This window comes from Thunnus albacares, chromosome 20 (assembly GCF_914725855.1).
Source record: "Thunnus albacares chromosome 20, fThuAlb1.1, whole genome shotgun sequence".
Classification (NCBI taxonomy): Eukaryota; Metazoa; Chordata; class Actinopteri; order Scombriformes; family Scombridae; genus Thunnus; species Thunnus albacares.
Window position 1 is genome coordinate 22,661,770 of NC_058125.1, and position 18,144 is coordinate 22,679,913.

Consider the following 18,144-nt stretch of genomic DNA (forward strand, 5'->3'; position numbering starts at 1 on the left):
TATATTTATATTCTGGGGCTCTACTGGAATATCTTTGCATGATTTACTGTTCAAAAACTCTTCATTTATCTTATACTGGCTCTTTATGCAGCCCCTCAATTCAGCCTCTGTCTGACACAGGCCGTTTTAGCTCCTGTCTCTTTAAGGCCCGCCTCCCTATGAGCCCACTCCGTTCTGATTGGCCGGCTTCAGGAGGCTTCCTCTGGCTCCGAAAGCTACATAAACAAACTGTGGGCAAACAATCTGAAGTCATCACGAGGAGGAAGTAGAGGTAACATTGCAAACGAAGTGCTCATGGCAGGCTGAATTCCTGGCTTTTTTTTAACCTGAAAGTGGCATTTTTACATACGTACACCTCTAGATTTGGAGCTTTGACCCTATTTAACATAGACATCAAACATTATAACAGTGTATAAATGACAGAAAATCACAAATAGTATGATATGACCCCTTTAATAGTTTTTTTATTATTAGAATAAAGAAAAACAGTCGTGTCCGAGATTAGTTTGATTGACATTTAGCTGGCAGGCTACCGGTGTTACATCATACTGAACGGAGACAAAGTAAACAAACTGCTGTAGCTACAAGTCATGGACAGACTGTGTCAGTGTGTGTTGGATTTTGATGACTAACCAACTAACCAGACCAAAGTGACATTTTCAGGTATGTTTACATGTTTAATGTGCTGCAGCTGAATTAGCCATCTAGCCTGCTAACTGATGTTAGCTGCACACTTTTCCCCAGTGAATGCTTGTTTGGCAGCTCATTCAATAAGTTAAGTTAGACAAGAAGTAGACTTTAGCAGGAAAACTAATGTGGGTTGTTGTTCAGAGTCTGTGGCTCTTGTTTCGTGTAGCAGGATGCAATCAGGCTCAGTGTGACCGTCTGCTCTGACTATGGTAGAAGATTTGATTTGCTGTGTCAAACTCCAGCAACATAAGCAGATGGCGGAACGGTATTTAATCGAAATAATGTGAAACCCTTTTTGTTTCTGATTTTTTCTCAAAGGAGAACACAGGACAAGTGATTAACAGAGCAGATATGTAGCTACAGCAGACAAAAAAAAGGCAGTTTAATTTCAGTTGGACTTTAAAAGACCGTTTTAAAAGTGTAAAACCTCCCTCCCTGCTTGTAAACCGGCTGATTAATTGATTTCCCAACTTCGTAAAGAAGTAAAACTATTCTCTAAACGGCATGTTGTCATCAGCAGCAGTAAGAACTGAGGAGGTTGGGCGTCTGTCTGTCTGTCGTCTCCTCTGTGGCTCAACAACAACCCGAAGCAGCGTCTCCATCATCGCACTCCAGTGACTTCGATAACGCTCCACTGGCGACGACATGTCCCTTAGTGATTTCCTTGGATTCACCCACAAACCTGATGTCCCAGAAGAACACTGACAGTGAGAAATGTGTCTGTGAGGCTTTTTTTTTTATTCCTCTCTTAGACCTTAACCCAAAACGTCTACTGCTGATCTGCAGGATCATAAACCACATTAAGTCATTAAATTTGAAACATGATTCATTTGTATGAGCTTCAGTGTTGCGCAAGGTGAATATATAATCACACACCTCAGCCTTAGTGTCGGCTATTTTTGTCATCATCTCCTCTTTTTATGCTAATTACCTTCAGGGCAGAACTGTCACAACTGTCATTTCAGAAGAGGTGCTGCGCTTTCATAAAGTTAAGTTTACACTGGAGAGACTGCAAAGGACGTCAACAAAGAGAGGAGGGTGAAGAATGAGGGAGACAGAGGAGGTAAATGAGTGTGTGAGGCAAGCAGAGGAAGAAGAATCAGTGTCAATTTTGAGATGGCTGGAGAAGAAGAGGAGAGGTGGAAAAGTCTTTTTGTGAAGAGGTGAGTAAATTACAGTTCAGGCTGCTCAGTTAACAGAACGGATCAAATCATGAGGGAAATGTCCTAAAACCATTATGTACTTTAAAGTCTGTCATAACCTAGACTGTTTATTTCAGACTCACCACTTTTTTTAACAACAAAATTACACAATACACTTTCCATCTTTTCCATCTTCTAAATAATACAGACTGGTGTTTATTTCTCGAGGAAGCAATCTTTGGCTGAGCATAAATAGTGCAGACACCAGCATGCAAAGACTATATTTACAAGAGTTCATTTTTGTTATTTGGCAAACTCATAGAAAGAAAGTAAATTAATTAAACCTGAGTAAATTTGGCCAATATAGCTGGTTAAATCTGCAGCCGCCGACTGCATGGAAGTTATGATTAAAAAAGTTGTGACTCACTCTTTCAGATCATGTTTTTAGTATAAAAATGCTTAATAGTTCAGCTTAAAGTTTACTTATTATGATTTTTACTAAATGCATGGCTGAATCCAATTTAATTCAACTGAGAATTGCTACAAAAACCAAAAGGTCAACCAATTAATCAGCTCACAGTCCAGACCTGAGGTCCAAAATATCAAAGTAGCGTTAAAGACAAACACGTCAGAGGTGAGCGAGGACGTGGGATGAAAAGTCAAGCACTGAAGTATCTTTAAAGGCGCCGCACGTCCACACAGGTGTTTTCACTCGGCTGAAACTGAAGTTGTGTGGAGTTACGCTACTAATAAGAATGATAAAGATGTCATTTGTGCAATTAAGAAACGGGAGAGTCAGGGAGATGTCAGTTTAGCAAAGTCTGTATACATGAGGTCTAATCAGCCAAAATAATTACAATCACCTGTGTGGGTTTATCATGGATGTGCATAGCCTTTAAAAATATTTATATTTGTCATATTCATCTTTATCTGACTTTATATGATAAATAAAGAAATATTCTTATTTGCTTTCTTTCAGAGAGCGAAGCCGTTATCAATCTCAAGTCTGTGCATTAATGAGCTGGAGTTAGTTAGCTTAGCTTAGCATAAAGACTGGAAGCTTAGCTTTGTCCAAAGTTCAATAACATGTCTGCCTCTCTCTTATGTTGTCTTATTGATAGTTTGGGTAATCCACACATGACACAAGTATAAAAAAACAAAAAAACAGCTGGGTGCAGAGACTTTATGCAGCCTCCTGACATATAAGACTGCTACTAAATAAATTGTTTGGTCTAAAAAATGCCAGAAAATTGAAAAATGTCTGTCACAGTTTCTTTAAAATCAAATTCTGAAGTAATTCACTGTCCAAAATCCAAACATATTGAATTTACTATCACACAAGACCAAGAATAGCAGCAATTCCTCACAAATGACAAGCTGGAACTGGGGAATATTTGGTGGCATTTTTGCTTTAAAAATGACTTTTAGTTGCTGATTATTTTTCATTCCACTGACTGATGGATTAATTGATTAGTCGTTGCAGCTCTGTCCTGAAGTCTTGTTGTCAGAGTGAGGTTGCCGGGTGCCATCATGTCTCTACAGAGACCAAAACCAAATCCTGTGCTCTCGGTATTTACATCTCTTTTCATGTATGGATTAAATAAATGAAAAAAATATGTTAATAAGTGAGCTTAACAGGTGCTGTTTCCATGTTTGCCTCCAGTCTTTATGCTAAGCTAAACTAATCACATACTGACTCTAACTCTGTGCTCAACACACAGACATGAAATTGACTTTGTTCTTCTCATCTCACTCTCTAAAAAAATCAAGTTTAACTATTCCTTTAAGGCTGCTAACATCCCTCACAGACTCATATTTACAGTGAGACCAGCAGTTGCAGTTAAACTCTTCGCTGGAATTCATCATTAACACACTCTCATCATGATTAATGAGGAAGAGTGGGACAGGTAGATGAGCCTCATATATTCATGCACACACACCCATACCACTGAGCCCTTGTGTACATATCCACTGGAGGACAGTAATGCTTCTAATGATCTAATAAAACCTCTCCCTCCCAGCGCGAATCAACACCTCCGAGGAGCCCGGAGAGATGCAACACTTCATGCTGTAAACATAATGTCATCCGTGTCAGGTCCTGTTCCTGTCTCTTCTTTTACCCTTTAACCCCCGAGCAGCTTGTGGCGGCCGTGCAGAGACCGGGCCACCATTAATACTGACCTGAATTATTTCATTTTGCTCCCAGGACCGCACGTTCCCACCGTGTTTAGTGTCTAAAGCAGCCTCGCTATGAATACTAATTATTCTCCAAATAAAGGGCAATCAATTATCAAATCGTAAAGATGGTGGAACACACACATACTCGACACATAATACAAGCAGGACTACACGCACCGTGTTTGACAAATGAGTTCATTATCTCTCAGCTGAATGGCCCGGCAGCCGAGGAGGATAAAAAACAGATCAGCATAATTTATGTTTGCCTCTATGGAGCCATTTGTACTAATCCAAAGTTTATATATACTGTATATACAAGATGGGAGCTCTTTATTTGAACCAAACAGGTTGCCAAATGGAGAATTTCTCTTTAAGAACAAAACACTGAAGTTCAGCGATGACAAACTATTTATTAATGAATAGTTCTGGTCATTGTTTAAGCAAAAATGCCAAATATTTGATGGTTCTAGAGTGTGAAATTTGAGAATTTGCAGCTTTTCTTTGTCTTATATTATCGTAAATTCAACTTCTTGGGGACAAAAAAGTCACTTTGGACTCTAGAAATTTGTCATTTTTCACAGTTTCTTTATGTTTTACAGATCAAAACAATTCAACAAAAAAATTCGAGGAAGATTAACTGATAATGAAAATAACTGTTATTGTTAGTTGCAGCCTTTGTCACAACAACCAACACAAATAGCTGAGAGAGACAATAAAGAGTCACATACAAGTAGTCATGTGATCCATCGTTAACACATCTATTAATTTTGTGATGCTGCTCTCACTGGGCTCCCCTGTATGAATGAATTACTTAATTCATGAATATAAAGTTTAGTTTTTATCTTTATTTCAGCGTCATGTAAAACATTTGGTCCATATCCGACATTAATTGGGATGAAAAGGCACCGCTATTTTACAGAACATGCATCTTCTGTTAAAATATATACAAAGAATATAAAATAAAATAGCAGATCTCAGCTCGGCACAATCAATATAAATATTGATTAAATCTGCATTAAAGTAATCACAGTGAGCACCTCATGTGTCTCGTTATGTTATGACTCAAGTCTGCGAAGGCTCAGTCAGTCCGGTTTAGATTTGTTTCATAATCATTAAACAAAATCTCCTGAGAATCAAACAAAACATTTACAATAAAACTATAGTTGTATTAAAAGTTGTACATTTGATTATTCTCCACGTTTCTCTCACTGTTTTTTTTCAGTTTTGCTGCTGAATTTTTCAGATCTGACAAATTGGTCAATTAGTTTTGGTCGATGGTCTGAAAGTGCAACAACAAGCGGTACAACTTCAAATTAATTCACCTCACCGACTCTTTCTTTCTCTCACAACTAGCGCTCCTTCATTCTACAGCTGGAAGTAACAACTACTTTCATTAATGATTAAATCTGTTGATTATTTTCTTGATAAATTACTTTTTTGGTCTAAGAAATGCCAGAAAATTGTGAAATAGTTGCGATCACTGTTTCCCAGAGCCAAAGCTGACGTCCTCAAATGTCTTGTGCAGTCCACAACTCAAAGATATTCAGTTTATTGTCACAGACGACTAAAGAAACCAGAAAATATTCACATTTAAGAGGCTGGAATCAGAAATCTGCTTCTTAAAATTGATTATCAGAATAGTTAAATTTAGATTTATTTACTAGTTGGCAACTAATCAATTAATTGGCTGATCATTGCAGCTCTACTTAATTCTTATTAATTTTTGCTTGGTTATTATTAGTAACTATAAACAATCATATAGAAATATTGTCCAATGAATAATAATTATTTTTTGTTTGATTATTGGGAGATTTTGTTCAATGATTATCAAACAAATCTACCTAAAACTGTCCAAACATCGTGAAAGAACTTATCACAAAACAACAGATATGCTTATTTAAGGGCAACATATTAGAGCTGATTAATCAATTCAGTCGATTGTGAGAAAAGCGGCAACAATTTTGATAATCGATTTGTTGTTTCAGTCCCTTTTCAAGTAAAGAAGCCAAACGTTTGATGGTTTCAGCTCATTAAATGTGAAGATTTGCTGCTTTTCTTTGTCACACAGGATATTAAAGACAAATATATTTGAGTTTTGGACTGTTGGGCAGGAAAACAAGGAATTTGAGGACGTCACTTAGACTTTCAATGGGGGGAAAATCTCTAACAGAATCTGCACTTTGTTGCTTTAATCATGGATCTCAGCATCAAACCGCTCTGCTTCCTGCTCCGAGCAGCAGCCTCTTGCCCGACAGATTAAACCTTGTCACAGACAGGAGCAGATGTCTGTGAGCATGTCCGGGCCACCGCAGGGCAAAACATCCTATGTTCCTCCCTCCTGCTGATAAGACGTTGAATAAAAACCTAACAAGCGTGGCCGGTTTACACGAATTCTTCCTCAGGTCTCATTGAAGTGAAGCAGAAAGTAACAACCAGCCGGAAAATGCCGTCAAGGACCAAAGAAAAACAGGAGCGTTGGAAATAAAGCCACAAGAATTCATCAATCAGAAAGTTACTGATTGTTCCTGCAGCCCAGAATATGACGGGAGGGAAAAGAATAATGCATGAAACGAATAACCAAAAATAATGAAGCCATTAAGGGAAGGCCTGTTTTGTGGCTATGAAAAAACATGCAATTTACCGCGCTCTCTTCAATCATCAAAGCTGTAACAGACTGACAGTCGATAATGGTTTTAGGGACTGAAATGAAATGTGTTTGAGCAAATACAAACAATACTTTCTGAGATCTTGTCGCCTGCAGCTTGAATGCTACACAGCGACAATAAGAAACCATTTCCAAAGCCTGTTGACGGAGATTATAAATCCACTTTCTAGCATCTCTGTAATTGATTTTTTTTTTTTCTGTTTTCAGTCTTATCTCACCTTGACATTCCTCAGCTTCCTTTGCCGGACCCGGATTCACATCTATTTTCTGCTTTTATTAAGAAATCTCGTCTGTCTGCAAACCAACAAGAAAAAAAAACGACCGGTCTCGTTTATCACCAAAACAGAAAAATGTGAACAAGAAGATGAACGAGACGAGGTCAGACATGAATACTGCAGCATTTTTAAGATGTTTGTTTTATGTAAGTTTTTTTAAATTGTATAGCACTTTTCATACAGTAGTTGTAACTCAAGATGCTGTACACATAAAAAAAAAACGTTAAAAATACTATAAATGCATTGCACCAGATTGTACGAAGGGTCGAGTTAAGATTTAGGCTTTTTTTTATATGTTTTATATTTTATTTCACTTACCCATAACACAGAAAAATACTTTTAATGCAGTAACTATCAAGTTAATTGTTAATGCTGAGTGTAAATGTGTCTAAAGTTTGCATTCGTAAATGTATTTGTTGCATCACTTTTATTTTATTTACCATGAACACAGAAGTGCTTCATTTGGAAAAGACACAAAACACATGTAAGACGCGGAAACAGTCGTCTTGACAGTAAGACGACGCTCAATTCTCACATAAATGACCACGTATTGGGAATCTAAATGGTTACTTTCTTGTCTGAAAACTATTAAAACTTAATAAAGTGATGTATTAACAGTCCTGGAGTGCCCTGTTTAATAGTGCGCATGTGAAACACGACTGTGTCCACGGACCTTCCTCAGGTTGGCGCTCTCAGTGTCGGCGCCTCCGTGTGAGACGCTTCAGTCGGTAAATGTGTGTTTTAAAACTTATTTCGGGGCTGCTCTCACTCTCAGTCTCACAGAAAGTGAACTGGGCTCGGGGCTGCACCATATAAGAACTGGATGCAGCGTTGGAGGCGGGTCCCTGTTCATTCTTATGAGAGTTGCTCAGATAAAACCAAAGAAGCCACTTCCTGCTGTGAAGACATTACCAGGATGAACAAATACTGCACGCGCTCAATGGGCAGAGCACACGCAACAGAGATTTCCGAGCTGACTAACTTCCAGTTTAGCCCTCAGCTTACTTGAATGGGGATAAAATTACGTGTGATGTGTGACTGTGTGGCTTGTCTAGACATCCAAATGTTTTTGGACTGAATGGATCAAAGTCGAGTAGTGAAATGAGTCATATCATGGGGATTGTCATGCTCAAAAAAATGTCTCTCCTTTTTTCCCATGATTGTATGCAGGGAAATATGCTTTTTGGGCCCCCGTCGGAGCAGAAGGTTGTAATTACACAGTTTGGCCACTATGTCAATTTGGTGCACTTCCTGGAGGTTTGGGCTGCATGACTATAGACAGACATGACATGACTGTAGAGGAGCTGTAAACGCACCCTGATGACAATAGAAAACTGTTTGCACTGAATCATTTTGAAAGAGTGACAGCCAATGGGAAAAACTCCAACACTGGGCCGTCTGACCAATGGTGTAACTTCATCACTCAGTCAGTCAGTCAGTGACATTCAGGGTTAGAGGGCTGGTCCGCGGCCAGTCCGGCCAAATACGCTGCAGAAGACGTGACAGAGCCAAAAGAGGATTAGATCTGTCCCCTTCCTGCCATAACCTCGCCGTGCTCACAGAGAGTTACACATTTTCATTCAGTCACACAGTTTACGCAGCATTACACAGGATTAATGGTGCAGGCTGACTGTTTTGGAGATGAATTTAACTGTGTCTGAACCTCTCTTGACCTATATCCTTAACTGGAGCAATGCGGCAATGTCGTCCTGGGGGGAGATGCTTCATTAGTTTGAGGATGCTCATGTGTGTTTTCTTCACAGGCTAATAGAGGAACATTTTAGAAGCTCCAGCTGTCATTGTAATGGTACAGAAATGCAAAATAAATTTAATAAACTTCCATTTTATTCCATTTTTCACAATCCAAATCAAATCCCTGGACCAAAATGTGAGTGGAACAAATACACATGTGAGTAAGTTAAGTAAATACACTGAGAAAAACAAAACAACTGAATGAAATTCAATTAGATCTACTGATTACTGAAATTAGATTTAGAGACACTCGTACCAGAGTCAATATATTTAGAAATGAACATGGAACAAGAAGTATGCAGAACCAGATTTCCCCACATATATTGAAAATGTGTTGTTAATAAATCACAATGATGGATGTACAATAAATAGAAATCTATAGAAATCTTTTGTGAGTATTTTGACTCGCTGTATTGAAAATGTTTTTTTCTATTGGGGCAAAATCTGTGATAAAAACTGTGAAAAGTGAGATGAATCACACATGATATGAGCATTTCACTCTTCCTCTTTTGGTTGTTGCTTTAAGGCAAACTGTCGTTGTTGTCAGGTGCAGAAAATCTAAAAATGACTCAAAGATGCCAAAATTATCATAAATCAGGACAAATCCAGAGTTTGGTACACCCAAAGTTGAGTTTGAATCATACAGCATCAGTGCCAAAGCAAACTGATTAGAGGTATATAATTATAGATATATCATTTTTGTATCGTGAATCATACCAAAAGAAAGAGGGTCACAAAAAGGTTGTGAGTAGCAGTAACAGTGGCCGTCTCAAGATCTCAAAAAACATGTAATTAAAGTATTTATGAATTCTTGTGATACATTACTGACATCGTTAATATAGAATGAAAAATCCAACTGGTTGCAAATCAGCTCCAAATCATTTCTATTACGGAAAAAACCTTGAAACTATGACAAAATCACCCTACTGGCAACAAGTGGCTATTACAGGCTAACAGTAAACGCTACAACGGTGTGCATAGGTTTGCAACTAAACATTGATTTAATGTTAGATTAATCTACCGATTATTTTCTTTATAAGTCAATTAATCATTTAGACTACGAAAAGTTAAAAAAAGGTGAAAACATGGCATTGGCAATTTCTCTGTCGCCATGGTGATGTCTTCAAACAGCTTGTTTTGTCAGACTAACAGTTAAAAAGGTTGAGATATTTAATTAACTGTCATATATGAAACAGAAAAACGTCAAATCTTCAGTTTTGAGAAGCTGGAACCATCAAATGTTTGGCTTATTTTCTTTAAAAAATAACTGAAATGATTTATCAATTATCAGAATAGCTGCCAATTCATTTTCTGATGATCAATTAATCAACCAATCAGCTCTAGTAGTGTTCACAGCAGCACAGGAACAGAGGACTGTCTCAGTAATATCAGTTACACAGAAATATCTTTCTAGTTTGCCATTAAGAGCCAACATTAGTCAGGCTGAGTTATTATTGTTTATGAGTTCAAAGTTTCATTTTTAAGAGGAAGAACATGTTATTAGTTACATGGTTTCACTTTAAGGGTTCTTTAAATCATTGATTGTATTTGGTTGGTGTAGTTTAATAGTCTTCTCTGAATCCAGTAGTGCAGGATTTAAGGTCACAATTAAATGAAGTCTCTGAGCCTTATAACAAACAGGTGATGTGGGCTGCCAAGGTCACGCAGGAGATATCACCAGTTACCTGTGTGGCCAGCAGTCAGGCGTCGTGTTGGAGTTTCTGCCCTCTAAATATGACTAATTGGCCCTGCTGTTCTGCTTCTAAGGATACAGGTTAAAACTCATTACTGGGATGTTCTGCCTCGCTGGGCTCTGGTGCTCCGGCTCTCAAGCAGATGACAGGAAATAAACAAGCACCTGGCCTACCACACACACACACACACACCTATCAGACCGTGGTCACTTATGGGGACTTCGCATAGACTTACATTCATGTCCTCGAGACTTTACTTAACCCTAACCATCACCACTACTAGCCTAAACCTAACCTCAACCTAATCCTACCAACCCCAAAATCAGCTTTTTCCCAATTGGGGACACAGCTTTTGTCCCAAGTTCAACAAGCTGTCACCAATTAACTGGTCCTAAATCTGAGATTTGTCCCCAAAAGTAGCCTATGACAGACCACATACACACACACATTTTTGTTTATATACTAATAAATGATTGGTTGGTTTTATCTGCTTAAGTGCACTACAGCTTTTTGTCCCTTAGAGCTCCGGTAAGGAACAATCCCAGTAATTTTTATGGGTAAACGTCCTCCGGGTGTTTCTGATACCTCTGCCAAGTCCACTCTGCTGGGCATTAGCTGCAGTAATACCTTTTTCATTGATTGTCTGCCTGCAGTCTGAGTGTGGGCGAGCAAGGCGCAAGATAGCTTGACACAAAATCCTCTTGGTGTGCCAGCCTCGTCAGTTACAGCCGACAGCAAAGTAAACAAGCGGCCCAGGTTGTGATGAACTCACAAAACCTCAAAAATTCACACTTTATGCATGACAGGCTGCAAATCAACCTGTTTTCTAATCCTCTTTGTTGACTCGCCTGAGAAAAACTCAACAGTGATTCTGTTTGTAGGTTATGCAACAATTACGAAGGGTTTGACAACATTTGATCCAAACTGCCGAGGGCGCAGTGTTGACACACGACATTGACTTTCAGTTACGAGCTAAGGGTGGGGTTGACAAACAGAAGGAGAGACAAAGACTCAACAGCACCTATTGAAAACTGAGCTGCAGCTACACCTCTTCAACTGGAATTCAACGGGATTCCTCTGAAGCACAATCCCATTTAGCCTCGGGGCTCAAAGAAGCTACAACACCAGTGACCTCCTGACAGAAAACTCCCATTCACCTCTCTGTAGTTCTGTAGCAGAGATACAGGGGTTGAGTTGCACTTTCCTTCATGATAAACTGCACGTCGTCAAACTATGAGAGCCAAAATGGGTTATGTACTTTTTGGTGGATAATTTAGCGAGCCTCAGGTCCTGACTGAGAGATTAACAAACTCTAGATTTATCTGTAGCATCAAGCCCTGCAGGGAAAAAAAACAGACGCACTGATAACAAATAAATCACATAAACCTAAGCACATTAATCTAAAGTGTTTTCACATTTGCATACTATCTGATGCAGCATCGTGCAGTCAGGATTTAGTAGGATTAATCACTTCTACATTCATCAACCATGACGTGTCACCATGTTTGAACAGTACAGTATGTGAGGCACTAAATACTTGGATTTTAACTTCCAGGATTAAAAAAAAGCTTTTCGGAAGCTCGACACCAAACACCAAAAGTTATTTTGTCTTTTTTCTTTAGACAATGATCAGTTGTAGCTGGCTTTCCCAGGGGTGTAGCTAGAGATTGTGGACCCCATGTACAGGAGGGGACCCTCCTCACCCCTCAACACACAAATATGTGTCCAAAGCCTCCAAAGACAATGTTGTGCTGTTTGCCAATTTCACTGTAATGACAAAAAAATCTGAACTGTAAGTCATGTGATTTACCTGAGCCAAGAAAGACTTTTGATAGAAATATTGAGTACAAAAGAAGCAGCTGTAAAACTGTTTTAATTTCCAGAGCAACACAGATATTCAAAAATTACTCTGTTATTCATAATCTGGATATATTTAAAAGCAACTAAGAGCCGCAGCACTGTAGTATTTTCATGTCATTCATGTGTGCAGGTAGTCAAAGAAAGACACTAAAATGCACATGATTTATAGATACTGGAGGAACATAAATAAGCTTTTTTCACCATATAGTACATGCGCTAGTTATTTATAGAAATTACTATTATTTATTGGAGTTCCCCAGGTTAAATCCTTGGGCCTCTTTTATTCAGCATTTAAAAGTTATTTAATGACCTGTCATGAATATGCAGATGACACCCAAATTTACCTACATCTGTCAACAAGAGACTAACAGTCCTATAAGATACTCTCAGCAAGTGCATTGAACAAATCAGTGATTAAATATGACTGAACTTTCTTCAGCTGAATACAAACAAAACTGAAATCATTCTGACTGTCAATTAGTGTTTGCACAAAAGAAGAAAAACCTTATCATCACTCCCTGTCTTTGAAATCCAAAAACCAAGTCAGATTCTTGGTGTCATTCAGGACTCAAAACTATAACTGTACAGTTAAATGAAAAGATCAATACCAGTGTGTAGTCTCTAGTATCTGTACGCTACATGTTAAGCTAGAACCAGGAGATGCTTAGCTTAGCTGAGCTTAGTAAAATAAATTAACAATGTAACAATTAACATGTTACTTGTTTGTTTTAATGTTTTTGTTTGTATTGTTATCTTTGGATAGAGCCAAGCTACCTGTTTCCCCCTGTTTCCAGTCTTTATGCTAAGCTAAGCTAACCATCGCCTGGCTATAGCACCATATTTCTGCATACAGACTTGAAAGTGGCATCAATGTCTTCATCAAACTCTTAGCAAGAAAGTGACTAAATGTCATCCCCAAAAGTCAAAATATTCCCTTTAAAACATAGTGTCCAGACATACACTTTTATTTCCAGCAGATTAGCTTAAAACAAAAGTCTTTCCTTGAGACAGGAATATTAATGTAATACTGTTATACTGAAGCATCAGTGTTAGAGCAGCATGTTACTGTTGTAGCTGCTGGAGGTGGAGCTAGTTTCAACTATTTTATATACAGTTAGCTAATTTATGGTTGTGTGTCACCAAGTGGAAACCTCCAGGGCTGAAAAATTAAGCCAACGCGGAAATGCCAAAAACTGCAGTTCCTCAAATGGCCACTTGAGGCTGGCTCCAAAAGTGAGTCAATCTCCCATTTTACAATACCCAACTTTACAGCGGAAATAAACATGTTTACAGCCTGGTACAAAAAGTTGTCTTTTGGCAACAATGTTAGTTAGGTAGCATAACCATGGCATAACCCCAGATTCATTGAGTATAGGTGTAGCCGTAGCCGCCACAGTTACAGTTCAAAAATTAGCATGAGCATTATCACAGTTAACCATAGATTGTAAATGCACCATGCTAACTAAGCTAGCAGCTATCCACTAGCGTTGGGGTCAGCTCCACCCTCTCATCCAAATATAGTCACTTCTGACTTCTCAAAAATCTGAGATGGTGAGAATCAAAATGTAAACTCAAGGCTTCAGAACAGGAGTCTACAAACCAATGGGTGACATCACGGTGACTACGTCCATTATTTTTTTAGTCTATGGTTATCATATCATAAAACATAATTATTTTGTAGAACAAGCACAATGAAAGAACAACGCGTACAAATTTTGCAGGAGTTTGGCAAATATGGGGTAACCATCTAGACATGACCCTAGTTTAGTTCTGTGGTTCCCAACCTAGGGGTCAGGCCCCTCCAAAGGGTCACCAGATAAATCTGAGGGGTCATGAAATGATTAATGGGAGAGAAAAGAAGAAAAAACAAAGTTCTGATACACAAATCTGTTTTCAGTTTTTGGACTTTTCCTCTACTCTTTGATTTTGGTGAAATATTGGATCATTTGAACATTTATTGAAATGACAGCATGTAAGAAGTTTAGAGGAAAAAATCACTATCTGGTGGAGCTGTTAACAACTCATAGACATCTGAAATGTGACCCCGACTACACACTGCTTTTTGTAAGACGTCAAAAGCCAAAAAGGTTGGAAACCACTGGTTTCATCTTTAACAATGTGTTGTATTTTAAAAGCTTGTTATATTATCCATTGTGTCAAATCTTCATCTGAAAAGTAACTAAAGCTGTCAAATAAATGTAGTGGAGTAGAAAGTACAATATTTCCCTTTGAAATGTAGTAGAGTGGAAGTATAAAGTGGCATCAAATGGAAATACTCAAGTAAAGTACAAGTACCTCAAGATTATATTTAAATACAGTACTTGAGTAAATGTAGTTAGTTACTCTCCACCACTGGATGTCATCGCAGACATGTCAGTGGCCCTGGGTGATCCGTGTCCTTACTCCCCCAGCAGGGTGCCCCGGGGCCGCCCTGCGCTTTCATTGGTCAGCGGGCAGCAGCGCTGCGCCTTGGGTACCATGTCCGCTCCCTCCTCATCTATGTGCGGATACGCTCCTCCCCGCTGAGCCCCCATCAATCACACAACGCTCACACTGCAACCGTGACCTGCGCTGACAGTTAATGCTTTGTGCAAATCAAACCAGCTGAGCAGCAAAAGCCCATCGAGTGAATGACTGAAACGCTGCACGCTGGCAGGCAGATTAACAGGCGACAAACGCATACACATACACATCCGATGTCACAACCGCAGCTTCTTACCTGCCCACTGTTTGGTTGGCGAGCTGTCTCATTCGGTTGAACTGCTTCTTCATCTTGCGTTTTTCTGCGTTACCACCGGGCGGTAGAGCTTCTCCACATATCTCTCATTGATAGAATAAAGTCGGATCACCGCGCTGGTCTATGGCAGACGAGGAGGTTCAGTCTTTAAACATCCAGTTTGTGCATCGCGGCGGGACAAAAAAAAAGCAGGAGAGAGCCACAGTCGAGTTAATTTCTCCTCATTTTTGCTGATGAGGACGGTGTGTCTCTGTCATCCGCTCCGCTCCGCTGCTCCAGAGATGCTGGACCAATTTCTCTCTCCCTCTCTCTCCCCTAGCACTGACAGCCCGCTGGCGACACGACGCTCTGCACCGGTGCATCATGGGAAACGTAGTCTGCCAAGAGAACTCTCCCCACATAGCCTACATTAATTTGTCCTTAATTAATGTAATTCCCAAATTAAAATTAATTAAAGTGGTTATTAAAGGAAGAGGAGAATACATTAATTTTACATTATTTACACTTTTATTGAAACTACTTTCCCTACTTCTTATTTTAAAGTTATATTAGGAGGCTAATTTTCTTTGCTGTTAAAGAAAGAAAGCAACTACATTAAATCTAATTTAATTAAATTTATAATTATGGTGTTTCATTATTAATTATAATAAAAATAATACTGAATCATAAATATACACTGCAATTATTTATTTATATTATAATTTGCATCTTAACATTATTTATTGAAACTACACTTAATCTCAAAACACCTGTTTTCATATTTAGTTTTTTTTTTCCATATATATTAGGAGGCTAATTGACTTTGCAATTCAAGAAATAAGTAGTTACAACTTTTTAAAAAATGTAGTTATATATTTACATAATTATTTAGATCTGCACATTATTTATTAAAACTGCTTATTTCTAATTATAAGAGTATGTTAGGAGGTAAATTTTCTTCTATCAAATTTAATTAAATTTACAAAATGTAATTTATTTATATTATTATTTGCATAATAACATTTTTTATTAAAACTCCTCTCAAAATATTTTACGGGTATATTTGGAGGCGAATTGTCTTTGCAATTAAAGAAAGAAAGCAATTATGTTGTTATTTATTTACATAATTATATTAGATCTTCACATTAATTACTAAAGTCTTCCTTCATCTCAAAACTATTTTTTCTTACTTTTAAGGTTTATTAAGAGGCTAGTAGTATTTACAATCAAAGCAAGAAAGCAAGTGAAGACATTAAATGTAATTGATTTTTAAATTTACTTTATAAAAGTGTATTTATTTATATTATTAATTACATCTTCACATTATTTATTAAACCTCCTTTGTCTCAAATTATTAATTTCTCATTTCATGGGTTGCTTATTCTCTTCTTTTTCTTCTCTGCCATTAAAGCAAAACAAACAAACAAACAAACAAACAAACAACACCCTTGTCGACTGTCCACCTGATCAGACGTCTAATCACATAAAAAAACCAGAAACACCTGTCAGGGTGTGTAGAGGGCCTTTAATTTTTAAACTGACTGCAATTTAAGGTGATCTAAGAGAGATCATTTAATGGAGTTTTGATTGATGAATGAATAAATTAATGGTCATTTCACAAAATAAACCATTAGTACCCCTGTAAGCCCTGCATAAAAGACATAAAATATAAAAATTAAAAAATGATATTGCTGCAATGGAGAAATTTAATGGACACAATCATGTGTTTTGGCTAAAATTTTATACCTTTAATGTCCTTGGATTAGAGCAGAGTCGACTCTAACCAAATTAATTAGGCTACCAAACAAAGCCTTCAACTGTTGTGATAAATGTCAGCTGCATCACATGGCTGCCCTACAGTATATTATCACCTCACATCTGGAATATTTACTGTTTTGCAGGTTTGTTATTTGAAAGGCCTACTTGAAATGTCAAGCATGTTGGTCCAATCAGTCTCCAATAGATGTATTTATAGACCACAGAAAGAAAATGTCAGCTTGAATATTCATAAAGACGTTGTTAATTAACAATAAAGCTTTAAATGTCCATCATTTTCAGTCTTGATGACATGTTTAAAAGTCCTGTTTAGCTCCATCTTCATGTCCCTGATGTTAAGTGTGAACCACAGCTGGTTGAATGTGTTGCAGGTTTTGGTGCAGATGTGCAGTTTGTGCAGGCAAACAGCATCATCTTGTGGTTGTGAGAGTCAGTGATGTTTGACCTGCAGGAGCTGCAGTGACGCCATCGTCTGTCCCTCTGGAGGGAGGTGAAGATAAAACGTAGCAAATAAAACAATATGACAATGCAGGACATGTGGCACAATTTGTCTAAAACCATCTTTTACAACACTGACAGCTGCAGAAGCCTTGACGAGGCTCCCAAACTGTGACAGATTCAGAGACACTTAGGCAAGGCAGATTTATTTATATCGCACAATTAAACAACAAGGCAATTCAAAGTGCTTCACATAAAACACAAAAGGCATCAAGACAGAATATAAAAGCAGCACAAGCCAAAGTAAAAAGACATTTAAATACAATTAAAAAGTGTTAAATTGGAAATAAAAGAAGCTGCAATGCAATAAGACAGATAAAACAGGGGAATAAAAGTTACAGTGCAGTTTAAGATATTTACTCTCAAATTTGGTTTAATAAAGGCAGCAGCAAAGAGAAAAGTCTTCAGCTGTGATTTAAAAGATCTTAGAGTTGCAGCAGACTTGCAGGTTTCTGGGAGTTTGTACCTGTTTTCTTACAGATATGTGGAGCATATCTGGAACAGGTCTTTGAGGGAACAGTTTCAGCACATATTTGTGTTCAATGACAACACAATTTGACTTAAAATGTATTGAGATGAAAAGAATAATCAGTGTGTAAAAGGACATGTCGTTTCTAAGAGTGTATGCATTTGAAAAACTAATTAAAAGAAACCGCTAGAGAGTCAAAGCTCACGTATTTATTATTAGTAGTTGTTAATTTGAGTCATGCATATGCAAACACCTCGCCCACACAGACACACAAGATACGAAAGTTCAATGGTGAAGCAGAAAACACTTGTCAGAAGAGAACATAACTTCTTACATAAAGCATTTTTAATAAACTTTGAATAAACTTTGTCTCTTTCTCCTACAAATGAAAAGTTTCCCTTTTCTAAAACACAACAAGTGTTTTATAAT

At 37.9% G+C, this 18,144-nt stretch overlaps 1 protein-coding gene and 1 long non-coding RNA gene across 4 annotated transcripts in view; one reads left to right on the forward strand and one right to left on the reverse strand.

The window, feature by feature from the left end:
• The window catches only part of LOC122971714 (rho GTPase-activating protein 44-like), a 105,392-nt gene extending 90,065 nt beyond the window's left edge, over nucleotides 1-15,327 (reverse strand). For both annotated transcript variants that reach the window (XM_044338460.1, XM_044338459.1), the window contains exon 1: nucleotides 14,976-15,327. In XM_044338460.1, coding sequence (XP_044194395.1) covers nucleotides 14,976-15,028 — 53 coding nt within the window. In that variant the 5' untranslated portion in view covers nucleotides 15,029-15,327. The remainder of the gene's footprint in view (nucleotides 1-14,975) is intronic.
• On the forward strand, nucleotides 1,321-6,964 carry LOC122971717. Of its 2 annotated transcripts, none has more exons than XR_006399557.1 (3): nucleotides 1,321-1,412; nucleotides 1,656-1,853; nucleotides 6,883-6,964. It is a non-coding gene; the product is annotated as an uncharacterized LOC122971717 (long non-coding RNA). The 2 variants fall into 2 exon arrangements; XR_006399556.1 differs by having other exon boundaries at nucleotides 1,329-1,412; nucleotides 1,628-1,853.
• Nucleotides 15,328-18,144: the final 2,817 nt, after the last annotated feature.